Here is a 19691-nt window from a genome sequence, read left to right as displayed (position 1 = left end):
ATATTTTGATTGAAAGAAGAGGAAGGAGGAGATTCAAAAAACGTATATCAGAAGAAATGACCCAAAACGCTGGACTAACATTGCCAGAAGAGCTGCAGAGAGCTATGGTAGAATGTTTTGATAGATTTTACGATGAACTAGACCATCGTTATACGGCAACGGATGACATTTTTATAACATTTGGTATAGTTTCAAATCTGACAAAAATCTAGATGAATTTTCTGCAGAGGACTTAATTTTGTAGATGTTACAACTGAGGCGCCACTTGGAAGCCGCTAGTATTTCTTCTCAAGAAGCGGTCCAGTGGACTACCTTGGAGCTTCTGGGCTCATTGTAAAATGAGGCTATTCTGAGTCTGTTCCGAGTCTAGCGCTGTGTAGATTTTTTTAACTATTTGTGTTTCAGTAGCTTCGTGTGAATGAAAATTTTTAAAGAGCCAAGCATGACTAAGCAATCTTTCCATTTTGTCTATTGAAATGGACAGGAAAGTAAATTTTGATAATGTGATCGAATAAATAAAGTCATGTAAGCACGTTTAGTATTTGTTGTTTTATTTTGAGAATGCTCAATAAAACTGCTCCGGGTGTCAACCCATGCTACGCCGCCACTGGTGTAACTTATTGTATATCTTTCCAAAATTTACGATTTAGAATTAATATTTCAAACCCATTTAATTGGGACTTATATCTAAGCAAGTAACTGGGGGTCTGCTACAACAAGAAAATATTGAAAGGAGGTGTATGGTAAATAAAAGGTTAAGAACCGCTGGTCTAGATCTTTGAATTGTTGGTGAGACTGCAGGTACCAGCAAGACAACCCTAGGTCAGCTATATTTATAATGAGGAAGTACACACTTTCCTCGAGTGTGATGTCGGCGTTCGACCATCCCCATAATGATAATTTTTTCTCTTATTCCTGCACTGAATGTTTGATAAGTAAAAGCAATGTACAGTTTGCCAAATGTAATGTGACAGATGAACATTTTAAAGGACCAAAGGGGATGGAAGATATAGGGAGAACAAAAACTGTAAAGCTTTGTTTCGAATGCATCAGAGGTTCATTAAATAGAATTTTACTAATACTTTCAAATAGCCCCAGTACGTCATTACTATTAAAAGATAATCATTTTATCCTTTACCAAACTTCAGTTTGATATAATTTGTCTTACTGGTATATACAGGGTGATTCATAAGTAATATGGTACAAAAATTAACTGTAAGTAGTAGGAATATCAAAATATTAGGATTTTATGACAATAAAATGTTGATATGTAAACAGATGCAGTGTCTCTGCTGCGCTGCTTTGTAATTTAATGGATCATGATGCATCATCTTCAGTTTTTATGGCTTTAGATAAGGTATATGTTCTTCCTTTATTTCTATTTCCTCTTCTGGACATTATATTTTATTGGATTATGTTCATATATGTATTTCCATTCACCCACCCACCTTTTCCATATTTTCCTACAGTAGGTATGTTTGGTGTTAAAATAGTTGCGACATTTTTATCTAGAAAGTGTATAATAGATGTCAAGAAAAAACTTGCTTGAAAATGCGAATTTGAATGCAATGTATTTTTTTATTTAAATGTTGGAAAACCCGTTTGCAGTACCTTTTTTCTTAAAATTAAATTATTTATCGCCTGATGGTTTCATTCTGCAGGTTAAAACTGAGACACCCTGTATAATATTATTTCAAAGTTTGTTGTAAATTATGGATAATCTCTTAATGTTTTTTATCACATACCAGCAGTATTATACGTACCAGGTATTCTGCTGCTCTTATCGTTAGGAATATTAAACATAAATTCATAATATATAGTGCATGCACAGGTGCGGATATGTACAGGTGGTGATCAATATATCTTGAGAAATGCGTTTTCCTTGTAAATAACTGAACATGAAAAAATTTTAGTTATATATTCACACTGCATGATGGCGCGCTCTGGCTTTGTTTTTTGTTACCTCTGTTTTGGTACTGGTGGAATACATTTTTACTATTAAGGTTTTTTCTATTTAGCGGCGTTTTCGATATTTTTAATTGCTTTTGAGATTAACAATCTATTTATTTACCTAATCTGTGATTAACAATTGCAAATCAAATCGTTTTTCTTTAAATTTTTGGTCTTGATATCAAAAAGTGTGCATTATATCAGAACTTTTTTCAACAATTTTGGAGAACGTTCAAATTTGGGTTACACTCTATTATAACCACTCAATAAAATATTTGTTAAAATTTGTAAATCAATTTCTTCGCAATTTAAAAGTATTTTTGTGTCCCATTTCCCATTTCTTCTGGACGTTACTTAATTAACTTCAATTTTTGAAATATAATGCCCTGTATATTACAACAATGCCTGATTTATTATAGTTTTTCATATATTTGGTTGCTATTTCCGTATTCATTAATAATGGCACTTTCAAAAGTAAAATGGACTAAAAATGAGTTTATCATAAAAATTATCTACACATTTTAGAAAAATACTTTCATTAATCTGGCTTAATAAAATCGAAAGGAAATTAAATTTTACATATATCTGTTATTATTTTAATATACATATTGTATTCCATTTAAGAAACATAAAATATCCGTAATTAAAAACTTAAACTTCTGAGACTGTAATTACAAAGAGGAATTAAAGAATACTATAATATACAGTGTTCCGTTTGAAATTAAAAAAATATATATTTTATTTGAAATATATATTTTTTGTGTTATACCAGAACTACGTAAGAATCCGTTTCACCTAGAACACCCTTATTTACTATAATAATAAGAAAGAGATCTGAGGAATTGCAGGATGTACAGTGCATGGAACGGTTCCATCGTAAAACATATGAATAAGATAACTTGTATAAAAAAAAGAATAATAAAAATAAACAACCGATATAAAATAAAATTATCATTATTATCATAAAAATAATTGAGGTAACTACCTACTTAATGCAAACTAATCAGTATTAATCACTACTGACTATTTTTAGTTCATTCTCATGAATTTACGATTTAGCATTAGATACGGAATTAAAAATATGGTTTGATTAGATACCTTGAATTATTTATTCTACCATTCAGAAAAAAAGAAGCAACTGTTCTTGATGTACAGTACCGGCTTTACGCCTTTTTGAATTTCGGACGCTTGGTTCCACGTTGCCTTCAACACATCTTTTTTGTAGTAGGTACCTAGGCACAACATGTAGACACAGTGCATTTTTATTCATTCACTATCGTCAAAAATAAGCTCCTTCGCCACATTATTGAGTATTTTAACTCCAGCTGAATATTCCAAGCAACTGTCATCCTCAAAATTTCTCCGGGGCATCTTAGATTCCGCAATTAAATCAATAGCTACATGAAATATGAAGTCCAGACTGCATGAAAGTTGACAATATAATGCAATGAGTCGCACTCAAAATTTATTGTATTGCTTAAATGGTTTGTGGCGCATGTCTTTGCCCAGTTGACCACTTATTTTCAACAAAATTTCGTCTCTAAAAATTACAAGACGAAACTATTTCTAAGGACGTATAATAAAAAATGAAATTATATCTCGACATGGGTTACGCATAGTTCCAAATATTTTTTTCCCTAATCAAATCATGAACTATTTTTAAATTTTTCTCAAAAGTTTTCATAAAGTTATAGCATTATGATGAAAAACAGAATGTTAATATCAAATTAAAATTTAATAGGCATAACTGCAAAGTACATTTAGTTTTGTGAAAAATTAAAAAATATATATTTTGCATATAGATGCGCAACACGTTCAGAGATCTCAGGGTCGACAACATTTTAATATTTTATTTCGCAAATTCCATTAGACATTTTATTAAAATACGACCACTTTAATTTTCACTAGCCGCCACTGTATTGCGTTGTTTGGAACCTCCCATTTCCTTTGAAAAGTGCTGTCGTGTTATCTGCAATTAAAAATCTGTAGTGATAAGATATTTTGTACCACGTATCTCCTCATAGATTTGTTAAAAAAAAACTGGAGTGTTTAATTCTACAGCGTAACCACGATTTTAAGAAATTTGTCTAATCTGTAATACCCTTTGATACTGATAAAACTGTTTACATACAATAGGCACTTTATTTCATTTATAAAATTCTACAACTTTAAGTGGGTATTTCTCTTGTTTTCATTACTAAAATATATTTTTGTCAATGATGTCACAACCCAATTTAGAGGCACCGATATCGGGAATCTCATTTCAACCCAAAATTCAAATACAATACAAAAAGGAACAATTAATTTATTGAAATATTTTAGCACCGAATGAGGTGGATAAACACGAGGTCACACAGTCAGCAAATTGAAAGGTAAAACGGGTTTTGTACTACTATTTTAATGTCAGTTGGAGACCTTAACAATTTCTAATTTCAACTTTCACTTTCTTCATTTTTTAAATCAATACTGAATACAACGCAATACGGAACTGAGCGACTATGTACAAGTAATTTATACGACAAATCTTAAGAAATTAGTAGTAAAAATGGTAATGATATAATTTGTATGTAAAAATTTCCAGTTTTTACGTGAAAATATTTGCACTCTGTACTGCTATGAATAGGTTTGTAGGTAGTCACAAAAATCTTATAACTCAAATAAAAGTTAATTTACACTTCTTCTTTTACCTTTATTTTCAGTTTTATCAGTTTGACAAAAATTATTGAAAATCGTTAAGTTATACATTTATGTTATATATAAGGTGTGACAAACTTTTAGATCTGATTAATCTCGTCAAAATAAACAAAGAAAAAGGTAACATATTGTGTATAATTCTTCAAAAATTTGAAATTAAAACCAGTTTTTGACCAATTGCTGAACCACTGAAAATATAGACCTAATTGCTTCAAATTTGGTAAACTATAGTTCCCTTATAGTCAGAGCCGGCTTAAGGGAGGAGTGGGGGGGTACGGGGGTGTAGCCCCGGGCCTCACGAGATCGGGAGGCCTCGGCAAGATCTAGCAAAATGAATTTTAGCTTTTTTTTAAATTTTGGTCAAAACTTTTGCGCCTCTTGTTTTTTGATTTGGTAGAATCCATCGTTCACATTTAAGGTTCTAACCGCCATAAAGGTTAGGAGCATTGTTAACATCGAATCTTATAAAGTGAAAATTAAAAGTATTTCATAATCGAAAAAGTGGTCAGATGGACTTACGTTTAATTGCTTAAAAATCGAATCAAAATAGTTGATTTTTATTTATGATCCACGATTTTTTATTTTTATTAAAAAAAGCCCAAGACTCAAACAAATTTTGACGGGAACTGAAAAATATATAATTCCCTTTAATTTCAAATAACTTTGACAGTTGGAACCCTTCAGACGCCTCCTAATTGCCACGCCACTGGTTATTTTTTTATTAAAATTTTACATGAAGGTAGTTACTGTGAGGAAACTGCACTATATCAAATTTGGCTATTTGTCTATATTTGAAAATGATTGTCTTTCACTTTCGCAGTCTTTGAAGGTCATGGATCCCTTAGGAACTGTTGCGAAAAATGTATCTATTTGTTTTGACGAGAGCAATCAACCCTGAAAATTTGTCTCAACGTTTCCTAAAGTTCATATAAATTTTCATTTGTTTCATAATAGGCAAGAAAGAAACAAATATTTTAAATTTTTCTATGCCCATTACAACAAATTGCGACAACCAAAAGCAATATTCCAATCAAATTTCATCACAGTTATGTAAAATAGTTTCACTTTTTAAATCTTCTTAATTAAGACAAAATTGTACGGAGTTGCAATAATTAGTCCGAAATTAACTCCATGGCAAACGCTAAGTAACAGTTGAAGGTACGTAAGTGCAATAAAGTTGTAAGGCGCCGTTAGATGTCAACAAAGTGTTACTGTATTTTGAAAGTAGGCGTTATTCTTGTTCTGATTCAGCCTTGCATGTGTAAACATTAACCTTGATAACTTTTTCTTCCGGCATAACTGAAGTTTTCCTAGCACGAATAACAATTCTTCATATTTATTGGAGCGTTTAAAATACACTTATTTATGAAAGAGTGCTTTAACGTTAATGTATCCTCTTCAGCAAATATTTTTTAATCGTTGTGACTACAGTTAAACGCCTCCCGACTGTCCACATTTGCTGAAGAATTGAATTTTTGCTGTTTGGGTTAAGTGTTGTTCAGCCGAGTCGCCCGCCACTGGCAGTGGAGTATGGCTTGACATTCTCGAGATTAGAGTGGTGCACTCAGGTGGTACCGCGAGCGTGGCATATACACAAGGTAACTACCGCGTATCATGTCATTCGGCGCGCTTGCCACAGAACGAATGTCTTTAAAAAGTGAATGAGGGTGTGCATTTCTTAGTTAGTTTCTGGACAAGATGCCGACTTTTGCGGAAATTAAAAAAATCCTCTCGGACTGCCAACAATCTCATTTGTTAAGATTCTGGGATGAATTGAACGAAAAAGAACAGTCACAATTTTTGGAGCAACTGGGTACCATCAATTTCAAAGAAGCGAGTGATATCTTTACAAAAGCACAAAATTCTTTATCCGAAGATGTCCAGAAGCTGGATAGCCGAATGAAACCTATTCCTCCAGAACAATTCGAATCGGAAAAAAGCGTGAACGAGAAAATCCTGGGAGAATATAAAAGTACTGGCTTGGAAGCTATAGCTAATAATGAAGTAGCTGTTTTATTATTGGCTGGTGGTCAAGGTACAAGACTTGGGGTAAATTACCCTAAAGGTATGTTCTCAGTCGGATTACCATCAGGAAAACCTTTGTTCCAAATTCAAGCTGAGCGCATCCGAAGAGTGATGAGTTTAGCGAAACAGCAAACTGGTAAAACTGGGAAAATTTGCTGGTACATCATGACAAGTGGCCCAACAAATTTCACTACCAAAGATTTTTTAAGGAAAAATGATTACTTTGGATTAAATAAAGACGACGTGAAGTTGTTTCAACAAGGTCTCCTTCCCTGTTATGATTTTGACGGGAAGATATTCTTGGATGAAAAACACATAGTGGCGCTTGCTCCAGATGGCAACGGAGGGATATATCGTTCTTTACACCAAAATGGTATCTTAGAGGACATGAAGAAAAGAGGAATCAAGTACGTTCACGTACACAGTGTTGATAATATTTTAATAAAAGTAGCCGATCCAGTGTTCATAGGATACTGCGTTAAGAAAGAGGCAGACTGTGGTGCTAAAGTTGTCAGTAAAGCTGAGCCTACTGAAGCAGTTGGAGTTGTTTGTCAAGTCGATGGTAAGTTCCAAGTTGTGGAATACAGTGAAATAACCGAAGCCACGGCAAATCTAAGAGACAGTGACGGAAATTTACTCTTCAATGCTGGTAACATTTGCAACCACTTTTTCACCACAGACTTTTTAAATAAAGTGGCTGCAAATTTTGAACGTGAATTGAAGCTCCATGTCGCAAAGAAGAAAATTCCGCACGTGAACGAAAACGGAGAGAAAATTAAACCCAGTAGTCCTAACGGTATAAAAGTGGAAAAGTTTGTCTTCGACGTGTTTCAATTTGCTAAGAAATTCGTTACTTGGGAGGTACCTCGTAATAGTGAATTTAGTGCTTTGAAAAATGCAGACAGTGTTGGAAAAGATTGTTCCCTTACTTCCCGTCGCGATCTTTTCAATTTACATAAAAGTTACATAGAAAAGGCGGGGGGTAAAGTTACATGTGACGGAGTAGAGATTTCTCCTTTGTTGTCGTATGCGGGGGAGAGTCTGGAGGTCCGTGTTAAGGACAAAGTCTTTGATACCACAACAGTGATTCTATCCGACGAGGAAATTTTAAAAAATGGAAATGTCATTTGTGATGGCGACTGCCGCTGATGTTTTAATCTGCGATATTTAAATATTAGGTCGGTCAAAAGTAATTAAAACGTCATGGATTTAAGTCACATTTAAAACATATGTACATTTAAATATTATGTGATGAAGTAATTTGTCATTAGCTTTTGAGTAAATTAATTTTTATATTTACGAGGTTTTGACGCTAACTTTTGACCTTCCTCGTATACAAACATAATCCTAAAAGACAATTCTTGTAGCAAATATAGATCATACTTATCAACTCATAAATTGAAAAAAAAGTAAAACTTATTTTTTGTAAAAAACAAAGCGATAAGCATACGAAAAAACAAAGAATGCTATTTATTTTGCAAACCGCTTCTCTTGAAGTATTTCTTAAAGTATAATACAATTTCTTTTTCGATTTCATTATAGGCTTATTGGCTTCAAAAATATTTTTATTCTTTACTTAGTTTTTGAAATGCCTCAATATTTTGAATAAAACATGCAATGTTTTCTAAAATATATTAACATACGTTTTTTTTTTCATAATAATGAATATGAAAAAAATTCTAAATATGCACTATAATTTATATTTTGAGTTTTATGTTAATTGCTGATATACCTTTTTATTTTTTACCATTTTTTTTTGTACTGATTTATTTGTAATTTAGTTCCTATTGGTGGCAGGTTATTTGAAATAAATATATAAATAAATAAGTTTTTAATTCTGAAATTTTATTTACATTCTGTTGTATTCAGTTGGAATTTTAATGGGCCAAGAAAGTTCAAGGCACTCAATAGACACCTTTTGCATAACGTTCCCTTCACTAAAATATCGAACGAAACCGCATTACTACATCTATTATATATTTTTTTGAATAAGCGGTGATTGGTGAACGATCAAATTTAAACTTTTACATTAAAAGTAATTATTAAATATATGCTTTATTCAATGCTTAAGATGTAATAAAAAAAACAAAAAAGTTTATTTTATATTTCTCTACAATAAAAATGTGTAATGTGATATTAATGTTTTGGGTCGTTATATAATATAGGTACCACATGAGTATCAACTTATGTCTGTATAGAAATTCCTTGCAGATAAATGAAAGTAAGTTTTTGAGCGGATTATATAATTTTTATTCAACAGCTGTGACCATGAACCTGATTATAAAGTTGGCGTTCGAAAAGTAGGCTAATTGCATGTATTATTTTTTGTTAAAAAAAAGATACATAAAAATATGAAAAAAAATTAAGTGCGTTTGGGACTAATAAACATGCAAATTTTAAGAAATTGGTTTTGACTATTTATTCATTGCACTCGGTCATCTCCTTTAAAATGAGATCATTTGTTGGAGCATTTTCACAACGTCGCATATACCTAAGTATGAAAGATTATGTCAATTATTGAACAATGGCTATTGTATATGACAATATTTTATTTAGATGCATATCTAATAATAATTTACTTAACTGGGATATTCATTGTTATGGTAAAAAAATGTATTTTATCACGATTATCAAACACTCCATGTAAGTGTAGGTATAACAGAAAGAAAAATATGTTTAAATATAAATATTATGTTCTCTATTATATTGATGTTTATTTATTACTTATAAAACAATTACCGAACTAATAAAATTTTTCTTGATTTTCAAAAAAATTATAGGTGGTACTTAGATTTTCACCCGGTAGCAATTTTATAAAAAAATAGGTATAAAATATGAAAAACTAAATTGACATTTTGTTGTCCATTGGCTGAAAATATTAGATTTTATGAAACATGTTATACGTTTCTTATTTCAAATCTGTTATTTGATTACTGTAACGTTCTTATAATTTTAAATGTAATATTATTTGTACAAAAAGCTGATAGAGAGAGCCATCTATACAGTAAAAGCGAAATTAACAAATTCAAAGAGAAGGTAACTACTACGTTCAATTCAATGGTTTTACTAAATTAAACGGTTTCGTTTTTATCGATTTCCCTAAATTTTGCTTTTACATAACAGATGTCCTGTTCTGAAAAGAGCATTTATTTTACTCAAAATTTATAAAAAAAGTGATAATTAAAGTTTATTCGATGTTATTATTTCGATTTAGGCAAGATAAAATACAATATAAAATTAGCAAATGTAAATTTTTACTTTTCTGTAAGTTGAATAATAGATCTATGTACGTATATATATTTTTTCAATTTTATTGTTAGCGTACTTAAATTTTTATAGCTAATTTAAATTTAATGAACAAATAATCAATGATCTGAAGAAATATTTTGTATATTAGCTTAAAATTTATCAACACATACTAAAAAAAAACTTAAATCTCAACTTATTTGTAAAAAGTAAAAAAGCATTTATAGATAATAATAATATTTGATGTCTTTAAATTAATTATTGTATTGTACATAGTAGTAGGTATACATATTGCGTAGTTCTACATAGTAGTGTATTAGTGCAAATCAAATAAAAATTTAAATAGTTATAATTATGAAAAACATTTAATTTCATGAAATACAAAAAAAGATCTGATTTATTTGTCATTTGATTTTGAAAAATATTTTGCAACCCTTTTTGAGGTCTCTGAGCCAGCTAGGCGTATTTAAATGTGTAATTAGTAAATTTCACCCTAAATATTTTTATTACAAAAGTTTTTGTGGGCCTAGAAATAATCTCCTTTTGTATCAAAACACAACTTTAATTTTCACCAGCAGCTGGTACAGGGTGTTACATTTACAAAAAAGTGGAGGTAGGTTTATACTGATAGCTTTGCTATGTTGATTTCTTTGTTTTAATACAAAATTGTGGTGCTTAAGGATAATGTATACAACTTTTGTAGTTAATATATATATATATTTTCAAGCAATATTGATAAGGTGCGATGTGACGAAAGTACACTGTATACTCTGTATCGGATGTAGTTGCCAAGGATTTTTTGCCTCTATTTATCTCGTCTTTTTAATATTTGAATGAGGAAGAGTAATATAATTGAGTGGATTGTGTATTTACGATGGCGTTAATATATACCTACCTTCTTAAAGGAAGTATGTACCTGAATTGAAAATAATATAGCTAATAAAAATATTTACAATTTCAGTTCTAGTAATATGTTGTTAAGTATCTATGTACAATAAGTTTTTGTATTTTGTGTTAGCATTATTTGTATTTTCAATAAATAATTTGTTATTGAAATGTTTCCCTTTATTTTGTTTCTCACAATGGTGAGTATCACAGTTTTATCCAATTTTAATTTGTATTTCAATTATTTCCACAATATCCTGTTATAAACTCCTACTACCCATCCATACAACCTCATATTCCATAACTTTTTTCAATATTATCCAGAAATTCTTTGTTCCATTTTTATTCAGTCACTTTTAACTCTGAGACAGACAATGTTAAGTTTTAATCTGAAGAAAAATATAAAAATAACACTCTTCATCTTTATGACCGTTCGTCACGAATGTTCACCAGATAAGACTTATATTTATGATGCATTTATCACCATTAGACTATTAATCATGCAGATACCTTGTAAGCTGAAATCACCTGGAAATCAGAATGTTACGCTCATCAAATCATCAACGAAGAGTCTTGCTGCAGCTAAATTTGAAAAATGAGTTTGAAAAAAATAGTAACATTTGCAGTGACATTTCAGATAGTAACTAAAAAATTATACTAAACGTTGGTACCGTCCATTCTAAAGATTCTGCTTACCGTGCAGAAATTGTGAACAGAAGTTCATTAGAAGCGGGTGTATTTTTTAGTGAAGAGCTGCTGCTATATTGAATTTATTTTGACAAAGAAGATTCAATAATACGATGGAGAAGAAAAGTGGTAGAGGAACCAGATCTAGAAAAGCTAAGACACGTGAAGAGAAAACAGTTCAAGTTGAGACTTTGCAGGAATGCGGCTCATCTGATAAGAACGTACGTGATGAGAAAATGGCCGCTGGAAATGTCGGAGCAAAGGTAAGCCATTCAAATATTTCTTGATTGTTTACTACACCATTTTAAATTTAACATAGGAGGAAACAAAAAAAGCATATAGTGGAAGAAGGGGTAGGAAGCCAAAAGTTAAAATTGTTATTCAACCAGAGGCCAGCCCAAGTGGTCTGAGTACGCCTCAAAATACAACACTAGTTGAAAAGACAGATTTTATGGTAATATGCAAGTACAAGCTTCCTCCACAATTTAGTTTAAAACCCACAAGACCTTATGAGGTAAGATGGGGTCAAAACTTCCTCAAGACGCTTAAACCAAACCCGAAAAGGACGAGTATTTTAAAAAAATCTCATGTTGGAGGCAAAGGAAAACCACGTTTACGTTTTTCAGAGACGACCGTCTATTATTTCGAGAGAGCACAACCACATTCCACCATACCAACAGAAGGAGATATAGCAGTAAACATGGAACGACACCATTTTTATTCCAATCTCCTCCCAGTAGATGCTTATGAAGCTCAAAAAGGGACACGTCAGAAGAGAACCCTCACTGCTATGAACCATATTGACAACGAACAAGAAATTCATAAATTAATCCTACCACCAACCAGCGATGAAAAGACTATAATTTTACACACTATACAAGTGCCAGTTGAACTTGTGGATGAAGAGGATAACAAAAAAAATATAATCATCCCAAAAGTTAAAAAATCATGCAGTTGCAACCTGTACTGTGATCCCGACATTTGTGAATGCAACTTGACAGGCAAGAAATGTGAAGTTTTTAAAGATGACTTTCCATGTGGCTGCAAATTAGAATACTGTAAAAATGCAAATGGCAGGGAGGCCTATAATGACAAGTACATACAAAAAAATATTGTAACCGTCTCTAACTCTCGCAATTCTGCTTCAACAACTGATGCAGTTAAAAGTGACAGAGTTAACAGAAGAAAACAGCTTGCTCCTCTTCCTTACAAGAAACATTAATGTAGTTGAGGCACATTGTTAGTCTGGTGAACATTTTCTTTTTCGGAGGACTGGCAAGATTGACCAAAAACGTTAGAGACACTTTACACTAAGTATAAAATTAATAAACCCTTTTAAAGTTCATAAATTCAAAAAAGTTTACCAGACTATCAATACCCAGCCTTCAGTTTCATAAAGATTGAAAGAATATCACATAAATCATACTTTTCTATATAAAAAAAAGTTTGCCTCTCTTTTTAGTGTTCCACAAATAGACAATGACTTTCTAAAATGATATAACAAGTAAATAATTACAAGGTTTATAAATAAATAAACTTAAATCAGTTGAAAATCTCATAAATAACTGGGAAATATTGCTGTCATGAAATAGTTATTTATTACCTGTTAGCTTCGATAATTTAATGTTTTTTTTTATTCTTTAATATTCTGACAGGTTTTCCAAAATGATAAAAACAACTTATACTTATACAACATTCCTCTGCTCCTGTAACATGTCTTTTATATAGGTACATTTCACAAAATATAAGTAAGGCACAGGTAAGATAAATACATGAAATGTGACAGTATTTAATGGCGGTTTGTAAAAATTAAAGAAGTCACATTTTGGGTAACGAAGCGTGGAACCAATTCGACCACTTTAATTTTCACTTACTGCGATTGTCAGTATTATCATACATATACCTACTATATCTATTTCTATATATATTTTTATAATCTCTCTTTAGTTTGATGTGAATTTTTATATTTTTACTAACTTGGTAACAGTTTATTAGAGTTTATTAAAAAAAAGGTGTGTTTGTAATAACCGTTTTAGTTTAACTAATTCAGAAATTACTACTTGCATATAGCTATAAGATTTTTTCTACTAACAATGTTTTATTTAAGTCTTATTTCTTGAATAAGACTGCTGTCAGAACTAATACATTCGATTTACTCTAAAAACGTTACCAAAGTTTTGGCAAATATATATTTTAAGTTTATTAATATTGTTGTCTTCAACATAGTTTTCAGTATATAGGGTTTGAGTGTGTTTTGTATTTTTTTGGGTTAATAAATATAATAAAAATATTAAGGTGTTTTTTTTTTCCTAAAAAACTTTAACTTGCAATACAGAAAATAGTATTTATTACTGCATATTTTACAGAATATTTATTAAAAAAAAAAAAAAAATGCAAATTATCACGACATTTAAAACTAGAAAAGAATTTACAGTGTTTACACAAAGAAATATAAACATTTACAAGTAGAAGACAATTAAATACTTATTTTACTTATTAAATAATTTAATCTTTAGCATAGTTCGCTACATATTCCATAACTTTCATTTTAAATTCTTCTTTTGAATGCCTATACATATCTGCTGCTTCTACATTGAGGGGATCTTCAAAATTCAATAAATCCTACAAGTAAGTAACTATATACAATTGTAAAATTCAATAATTGTCTGAATATAAAAAAAAGTAATTAAAAATATATTAAAACTGTACTGCAAATTCTTAGATATTAAAGTTAAAATTTAATAAATATTAAACATGGTCATTAATAAATAGATAACACCAAATAACAGAAAAATGTTTTTCAAAGTTTGAAATCTAAGTATGTACTACAAAACATTCTTATAAATGGAAATAAGTTTGACGGAATTGATGAACTTACGGTAAATAAGGCATGAAGACCCCATACAACATCGTTCAACCTTCTAATTGGGGACCATCCCATTCCATCTACACTATGCCTTCTAAGTAGAGATAGACAAACCTCCCCCGATTCCGTTATATTTGGATGCCATAGCCTTGTAATACACTTAACGACTGGGGGCTAAAAGCACAATTATTTACATCCTGACTTTACATACATGACTTAAACACACTTACAACCATGTTATATTCATCGGTAACATTTATTTCAAATTTAAATATACCTCCTTCCCAATAACCTTCTGTTGGTTTAACAATTAAAGTGAATTTGCTTAAATCATTCTCATTAGCATAATGAACAGAACAACACGCTGGAAGAAGTTGGGACATTTCCTGGGCCTCTTTTACTAAAAGTCTGTCTCTAATTGAAGCTCTAGAAGTGTTAGCTTCATCACTTTGAGTTCTTCGTTTTAGGCGTTGCGATAAAGTTATCATTATTTATTGTAGAGGAACAGAATGTGAAGAATACTATATTATTGTTGCTTTAGGATATTGTTTATTTAAACATTATTTATTATTATTAAAAACCATTTAGGTTATGTCGATTTATTTAAAAATATAGCAACCTTTTAAGCTATTTCTCACGAACACCACGAACAAAGAATTGTGGAAATGTCTTGTTTTCCAATTTAAAACGAACATTCCTTTCCATCGATTAAGTTTAAGTTGTACTATGATTTTTACCAAACTAATTTCAAGTATGACTATTAAGGTAAATGCAGATATATGTAATAAAAATTAATGTGCTGTTTTAATACATCAATAACAATTCAGCTAAATTAGTATGGAACATACCATCATGTGATTCATGTGGAACGTACCACCAACATACCTAACTTTAGCTGCTTTCCAATTGTCTTGGACCTGAAGTCCTGAACTGTTCTACTCTTTGAATACTCCAAACTTAAACAATTGGAACAGTTCCGAGAGGAATATAAATAAGCACTTAATATTTTTCAAATATTTGTTTTCATTTTATAACTCAAAAGCCACAGCCAAATATAAACTTCAATTATGAAAGCACGATGGCACAAATAATAATCGCAAGGAAATAATCCATAGTCATAAATAATTTTTATGTAAAATTTTTTTCAGAATTTCTAACCTCACATTGTGTAGGGACAGTTTGAGAGAATGAAACACTTTTGGAAAAAGTGGTGCGTGAAGAGAAGTGAAAACAAACAAGAACACCATGTTCCAGCTTATTGGAACGCAAAAAACCTATCTGATCTGATCTCGAAGTGCTTCTTAAGTTCATTTGTCAATTGGAAAGCGCTTGTGTCAAGTAAGCAATCAGGTCAGCATTACTATAGTATTTAGTTTTTTTTAATTGTGTAAAATCATGTAATATATGAAAATAATATGATATAAGACTAATAGCAACGCTTGAGGCTGAAATATATATATGCATATCTATTTGATTTGTACATAATACGCTGAAGTAAGACATGTCTAGTTCTCTTATCGTCTATCTCAAATTATATATATCATGGAGTGTAGATATAGAGGTCATTCTAAAATAGTCAAAATTCATTAATCAGTTAACCTATATTTTATTTGAAATTTAAAAAATTTAACATATTGTAATTTATATCATACGGATAAAATTTATTAAATTGACTTGTTCGTTCACTAATTATTTTGCAATACAGTCATACAGAGTAAGTTATTAGCTGTAACAATTATTAAATGAATAGTAAATAGCATTTAACCTATACAAATTATTATGGAGTATGTCCCTATTTTAAAAATATTTTTCTTTAGATGGAATCATTGAAACCTACATTAGAAGAACTCAATTTTTGTATGCGAGACCCCAAATGTATCAGAAATGTTTGTGTACTTGCACACGTAGACCATGGTAAAACTACTGTGTCAGATTTACTCCTAGCGACTAATCGTCTAGTAAGCAAACGAATGGCTGGATTTCTACGATATTTGGATGATAGACCAGACGAGCAGGAACGAGGGATAACTATGAAGAGCAGTGCTGTGTCATTGTTAAACTTAGTTCATGATGAGGAAGATGGGAAAAACAAAAAGATACTGTTAAATGTTATTGATACACCGGGACATATTGATTTTTCTTCTGAAGTTGGGGTAGCTTTAAGGGTGAGTGAAGAAGATATTGAATATGGCGATGTTATAGAACATGTTTTTGTTTTCAGGTTTGTGATGGTGCCGTTATTTTAGTAGATTTAGTTGAAGGAGTTTGTGTTCAAACTCGAGAGGCTATTAAAAAGGCATTTGAAGAAAGAGCCAAAATGATATTAATATTAAATAAATTTGATAGATTAATTGTTGAGCTGCAGAAAGATATTGAAGAAATTTTTCAGTTTGTGTTAAGGGCTATAGAAGATTGCAATGCTATTATCGCAGAACTGTATCACTATGAATTCCAGTATGATAATGATGTAGATATAGAAGATACTGGACTATTGTTTAGTCCAGATACCGGAAATGTAATTTTTGCAAGCGCAATTGATGCTTGGGGTTTTACAACCAAACAAATTGCTAGATTATTTGTTGATCTAGTTAAAAATGAAACTGTCGAATCTCTGAATAAAAAGTTATGGGACTTTGACTGCTACATTGATTCAAAAAAAGAAATCAAGACTGGTGCAATCGATAAGAAGAAAACCAATTTATTCATCCAATTCTGTTTGAAAACCATCATGCAAATTTATGACACTATCATTATCCGTATGGAAAAGGACAGAACAAGAGTTATTCTCGAAAGGCTGAAAATAAAGATTATTACAAAAGATATGACACATAATGATCCGAAAGTGCAAGTAAGAGCGATATTGCAGGCTTGGATGCCTTTGTCGTCTACAATACTTTTGCAGTGTTTAAAAATTATTCCACCACCTTGTCACATTGATAAAAATAAAATTGAGTACCTATTAAATATGAACCGCTTCTGCGAAAATCAGGATTTAAGTAACTGTATCGAAAATGTCATTCCCTACTTTATGAAAAGTTCCGTAGAAGATACTGCTCCTACTATTGTGTACATTTCTAAAATGTTTTGTGTGAATAAGAAAAACCTCTCTCAGAATAAACCAAAAGCTTGTATTCCAAAACCACGTGATAAATCTAATGTAATGCCTGTCGAAAAAGTTTCTGCTGAGGAAAAGCCGAAAAACTGTGAAAATGAAGAAAAACCTGAGGAAAACAAATACATCGACAGTGGTGTAGCAATAATTGCACTCGCTAGAATATTTACTGGAACAGTTCGAGTGAATCAATCTGTATATATAATGACGAATTCTTATTTACCCGATGTAAAGAAAATAGAAGAAAATTCAGAGGAGTTTGTTGAAAATAACAAAAACGTGGTTAAGGTTACTATAAAAGAACTATATATGTTATTTGGAAGAGAATTATTGTTAGTTGATTCAATCCCTGCAGGAAACTTCTGTGGAATCGGAGGATTAGAAGGTGATGTTATACGAACTGCAACAATATCTTCAACTTTAAATATTGTCCCTATAACTGAGCGACTTGTTACGAATCCTGTAGTGCGACATGCCATAGAACCGACTAATCCAAAAGAATTACCTATTTTACACCAAGGTTTGAAACTTTTAATGCAAAGTGACTCTTGTGTTGAAGTCGTCATGCAGAAAACTGGAGAACTTGTAATATTAACAGCAGGTGACGTGCATCTACAAAAGTGCATCGAAGATCTAAAATCAAAATTCGCCAGGATCGATTTTCATGTTTCCAGCCCCATGGTGTCGCTACGGGAGACGGTCATTAATGAAATTTCTGAGACGAGTAGTGAGATAGAGCTAGATACCGCTCAATTTGTGTTGACTGTGAAGTGTGTGTCTTTACCGAATTGTATTAGTAACGTTATAAAGAATAGCTATGATCTTTTGAGAACTATCGAGGAACATCAGCATAAAAGTTTTGTAGATATTGCTAAACAGTGCAAAGATACACGTGAAAGTGACTCAAATAGAACCGAGAAAGTCTTTAAAAGTGAATCAATCAAACGGGGGATCCTACATGTAAAAGAACTTTTAAAAACTGCGTTCGAGTCTGCAGGCGATCTGTGGAAAAATTTGTGTGAAAATATCTGGAGTGTAGGGCGCAGAAGTGACTGTATAAACCTTTTAATTAACAATACAAAAAATTATGCACAGAACATATTTCTCGAATTAAACGGATACGATAAGCGAGCATTTTTTGATCACTGTGTAGTTAAAGCCTTTGATAACTTGTGTGAAGCCGGGCCGCTTTGTGAGGAACTGTTAATGAACTGTGCCTTTATAATCGGCAAGTTTGACCTTAAATCGGATGTGCAGCCCCAAGATGTTACCCCCCAAGTTACTTCTGCTTTGGAGTCCAGTATTCGGGAGACTTTTAAAAAGGCGTTCCAGAACCAGGAGCAGCGTTTGGTGGAACCAATGTACATTACAGATATCCAAGTCAACACCAACATTTTAGGTGAGTACAAGTAAATTCATATTTAAATGTAGGATATATACTGACAAAAATTTTATTAAGGTATAAATTATATACAGAGATTAACATAATTAATTGTATAAATTGCATGTTTGGAGTATATATTATTAAATAATATAAATAATACTAAAAGTAAAGATAAAATATATGAAAATGAATGAAATACGGATGGTTAAAGCTCAATCAATTTCACTTTGCTTTTGAATAAAATATGTCTAGTACAAATGGGAAGTTGAGTGCATTACTAAATTTTAATTTGGATTAAAGTAATCGTCCCCTAAAAATTATAGACATAAAGTTGAAAGTGTCATTAAAACTATAAAATCTATGACTTCAACAATGTAAAATTGGTTGAATCATAAGTAATATGTTGTTTCTCAATTTAGCCATATTTAAATGTAAAATATAAAATTTAATTGCTAAAGTTTAAGTTAATCAAAGAGCGCGGCTCCAAATAATAAATAAATAAAATAATTTGTCATCAGTCTTGTTAAGTATAACTACTTAAAGTAGATGAGTTTAGATATTAGAGTAACACTATTTGTATCAAGCTGATAATAAATATTTCGTATTAAATATGGCTATAAATATAAATAAAATTTATATTACTGCACTATTGCACATATATTATTGTGTAAGTTATAAAAATATTTTCTGGGAAATATTTCTTGAGTATTAAATGACATTTGCTTATTACTAACACTAATCATATGATTAACTAAAATTAAATAAATTCGGTTACATTATTGATAAATGCAAGTGTACTTATCGCAAGTAACTTTTACCGATAATCACAATGTCTAAAAAGG

General features: G+C 31.0%; 3 protein-coding genes across 3 annotated transcripts in view; 2 read left to right on the top strand and 1 right to left on the bottom strand.

The window, feature by feature from the left end:
- Positions 1–6185: 6185 nt before the first annotated feature.
- On the top strand, positions 6186–8299 carry LOC108916987 (UDP-N-acetylhexosamine pyrophosphorylase). The gene has a single exon (XM_018723381.2). The coding sequence runs from the start codon at positions 6343–6345 to the stop codon at positions 7816–7818; it is 1476 nt and encodes a 491-aa protein (XP_018578897.1). The 5' UTR covers positions 6186–6342; the 3' UTR covers positions 7819–8299.
- A 5591-nt stretch (positions 8300–13890) lies between these two features.
- On the bottom strand, positions 13891–15118 carry LOC108916707 (NEDD8-conjugating enzyme UBE2F-like). The gene is made up of 3 exons (XM_018723006.1): positions 14584–15118; positions 14366–14527; positions 13891–14109 (listed from the first exon to the last, which is right to left on the bottom strand). Exons 1-3 carry the CDS (start codon positions 14839–14841, stop codon positions 13993–13995), a joined length of 537 nt encoding a protein of 178 aa, XP_018578522.1. The 5' UTR covers positions 14842–15118; the 3' UTR covers positions 13891–13992.
- A 1052-nt stretch (positions 15119–16170) lies between these two features.
- LOC108916926 (elongation factor-like GTPase 1) overlaps positions 16171–19691 on the top strand; it is a 65683-nt gene continuing 62162 nt past the window's right edge. The window contains exons 1-2 of the mRNA XM_018723264.2: positions 16171–16518; positions 16575–18864. Coding sequence (XP_018578780.2) covers positions 16171–16518; positions 16575–18864 — 2638 coding nt within the window. The remainder of the gene's footprint in view (positions 16519–16574; positions 18865–19691) is intronic.

Source organism: Anoplophora glabripennis, unplaced genomic scaffold, assembly GCF_000390285.2.
Source record: "Anoplophora glabripennis isolate ALB-LARVAE unplaced genomic scaffold, Agla_2.0 scaffold2, whole genome shotgun sequence".
NCBI classification, from domain to species: domain Eukaryota; kingdom Metazoa; phylum Arthropoda; class Insecta; order Coleoptera; family Cerambycidae; genus Anoplophora; species Anoplophora glabripennis.
This window is presented reverse-complemented; position numbering and strand designations above follow the sequence as displayed.